The 2,724-nt window shown below is 34.9% G+C and overlaps 1 protein-coding gene across 1 annotated transcript; it reads right to left on the bottom strand.

The window, feature by feature from the left end:
- Window positions 1–1,299: 1,299 nt before the first annotated feature.
- Window positions 1,300–2,263, bottom strand: LOC118732364. Its single transcript, XM_036461494.1, has 3 exons — window positions 2,101–2,263; window positions 1,932–2,037; window positions 1,300–1,873 (listed from the first exon to the last, which is right to left on the bottom strand). The coding sequence occupies exons 1-3, from the start codon at window positions 2,137–2,139 to the stop codon at window positions 1,452–1,454; spliced, it is 567 nt and encodes a 188-aa protein (XP_036317387.1). The 5' UTR covers window positions 2,140–2,263; the 3' UTR covers window positions 1,300–1,451.
- Window positions 2,264–2,724: the final 461 nt, after the last annotated feature.

The raw sequence follows: 2,724 nt of genomic DNA, 5'->3' as shown, positions 1-2,724 counted from the left end.
ACTCGCATATTACCATATGCAAAACATCCTAAATAATTTTCACTGTTTTAATACTAATCTGGCCCCTTAGCACATGTAATGCTAACTAGGACCCTATTTTACTGTCATATGTAGATCCAAGCTACTTTTGAAATTAGGGAATTTTGCTGTCCATTATGACTTTCCGACTCAATATAGTCATCACTATTGAATGATCCTCCGATTCTAGTGTTATCAAATAGGACATTGAACGAATTCCTCTAAAACTATGACGTCGGTAGAGAAACCTTTATTTAAGCAAAGATCCTTGAAGCATTAGCTGAACTCCTCAACAACATCAACATTAAACTTGCCCTAATCAAAATAAAGGGCATTGTTTCTTTATTTTTTAATCTTATGCTTTATTGTTAATTTTTTTTAAACATAACTGCCATCGCCTATCCCATATTGCTCGTATGGTGGCCTCTTTTTGAGACTGTTGCTTTTTAAAGGGTTTATGAGATTGAGAAGCATATAAGAACTTAAAATAGCGGACATTTATGCGACCTTATAATGTTATATTATGACCGTGGCACGACATACCTGACCAATTTATTTGTTCTGATATTGCTGCCCAAGCCTTCTCCGTTACATCCTTTCTTGAATAGTCCTGCAGAGTATTGTTGTAAAGGCACGGATACTTCTCCACGATCAGTACAAATTTAGCCACTAAATTGTTCATGTTTATTTACTATTTTTTATTTTTTCAATGACAAATGTATTTTCAAAACTTGAATACGAGAACATATGTATGTATGTAAAATGAAAACAAAATACTATTTCAAAAAGCCTAGCGCCTGACAATGTTGGGCGCTTCGATTCATGAAGCTTTTATGATTAGGCGAAAACAAGATTTTGAATCGTAATGTACAGAGCTTCATTGAAATACATGTGTTCGGCATAAAAGCTTTATACTTTAGTATGCCGAAACGATTACATTACTATGATTAGGAGCTTAATGTGCGGAGTGCCTAAGGCATTGGGTTATAGAGGAGTCGAAAATGCCAAATCAGCAGCGCAGTAACATTTGCGCTGAACGTGCCATAAAACTAGTCCAGGACATTTATCCTCTCTGCAAAACTACTCGCACTTTAAATATTAAATTTATATCATACAATAATCAAGTAAATCAATAAGTTTATTTTTGCAGAAATGTACTGAACTACTTTTATGGCATTTTCTGCGGAAACAATGGAATTGACATGCTTTAAATAATTGTTATTTTAATTTAACTAGCACATATTATTAATTTAATAAAAAAGAAAAAATTTTTAATCTGTGTGTTTTTAGAAATTGCATTTGGTGCGGAAGATGTTTTTGCCAAAATGACCCGCAAACTCCATTTTTATTATTAATTTAGTATTGCCTATCACGTGGTGATAGGTAAAATTTTTTGTAAAAAATGAGTCATAACCCTAGTGGACAGTACCCATTTATATTCTTAAATAATAATAACTACTGAGTGGTACAATGCGACGCTCGTTAGTTAATGGTTTGAACAATTTTCGGCGGGATATAAGGATATCATTGGGACCACTTTGAATAGCATGTGTATTAGGCCCTAAATTATGATTCTTCTCCGCTACTTTGGATTTCAATATTACTGGCCGACATCCGGCAAATTTGAATCGAATAATGCCAGCACGATTCAATTGAAGATTGGGTGATACTAGGTCAGGGAATACTTCTTTAATTTTAGGCTTGGGTTTTAGCGCCTTGTTTGGATCGTCTCCGTGGCACATGGCTGCAGCTAATGTATTCCACTCTAACCGACGAACACCGGGTTTTGAATATATTTTAAATGTAGCAATTTTTCGCTTTAGGAAGCGTGTGGAAAGAAACTTTTCAAAGTATTCTATTAAATAAAAAATTAGTTTAATAAGTTCTTCAATTTTGAGAAAAAAACAACTTACGCGCGTAATACACTAAAAACGGCTGTAGCTTATCGCCTCCGCACAAAAACTCTAACCATTCATATAGATAGATGTCGTCAGGACCGTGCAGGAAAACAGCGCTAAGCTACAAAAAAAAAAATAATAATTTTATCTGAAAAAAAACTGTGATAGCGTCGCTTTTTATTACCGCAAATTCATTCCAAAATAGCTCTGAAATATTTTCCATGTTTAATTTGTAAATAAAGGGTATACATTCTCGAAAAGCATATTCCCCAAGGGCAACCACACCACGCACAGCCCGACTTATATATCTGAATTCTATACAAAACAGCAATACTAACCGTATAAAATATCAACATTAAGGGTTGAAAATCACCTCTCTCTGTGGAAACACTGCGGCCATCAACAAATCGGAGCAGCCTTCTTATAATATGATTTATACACTCATTTTGGAAATATCCACTTGATGCTGCCAAATGGCCAATTGTATCACACAGGTCATTTACATGCTTCCAATCAATAGGACTGGCAAAATATGGGGAGGCTATTGATGTCATTGAAACATACTCCTCGCAATCATCGTCATTTTGCAATTCATAAGTTTTTTCTTCATGCAAATTTGTTCTTTGCATGCTAAACTGATCCGACTGGGCAGTAAACTCTGAATTGAGTTCAATTTTTTCCTCCATCTTTACTTCTTCTATTTTTATATTGACGCCTACCCCGTGATCTTCTTGTTTCGAACAAGGTTGGACTTTTATACTTTCGTATGGTGCGAGCAGCTGCGAGATAAGTATCTCCGATAAATGAA

The sequence above is a fragment of the Rhagoletis pomonella genome, unplaced genomic scaffold (genome assembly GCF_013731165.1).
Source record: "Rhagoletis pomonella isolate Grant_MI unplaced genomic scaffold, Rhpom_1.0 Rhpom_scaffold_19275, whole genome shotgun sequence".
NCBI lineage: Eukaryota > Metazoa > Arthropoda > Insecta > Diptera > Tephritidae > Rhagoletis > Rhagoletis pomonella.
Note: the sequence above shows the minus strand (reverse complement) of the source record. Positions and strands in the feature narration are given on the sequence as shown.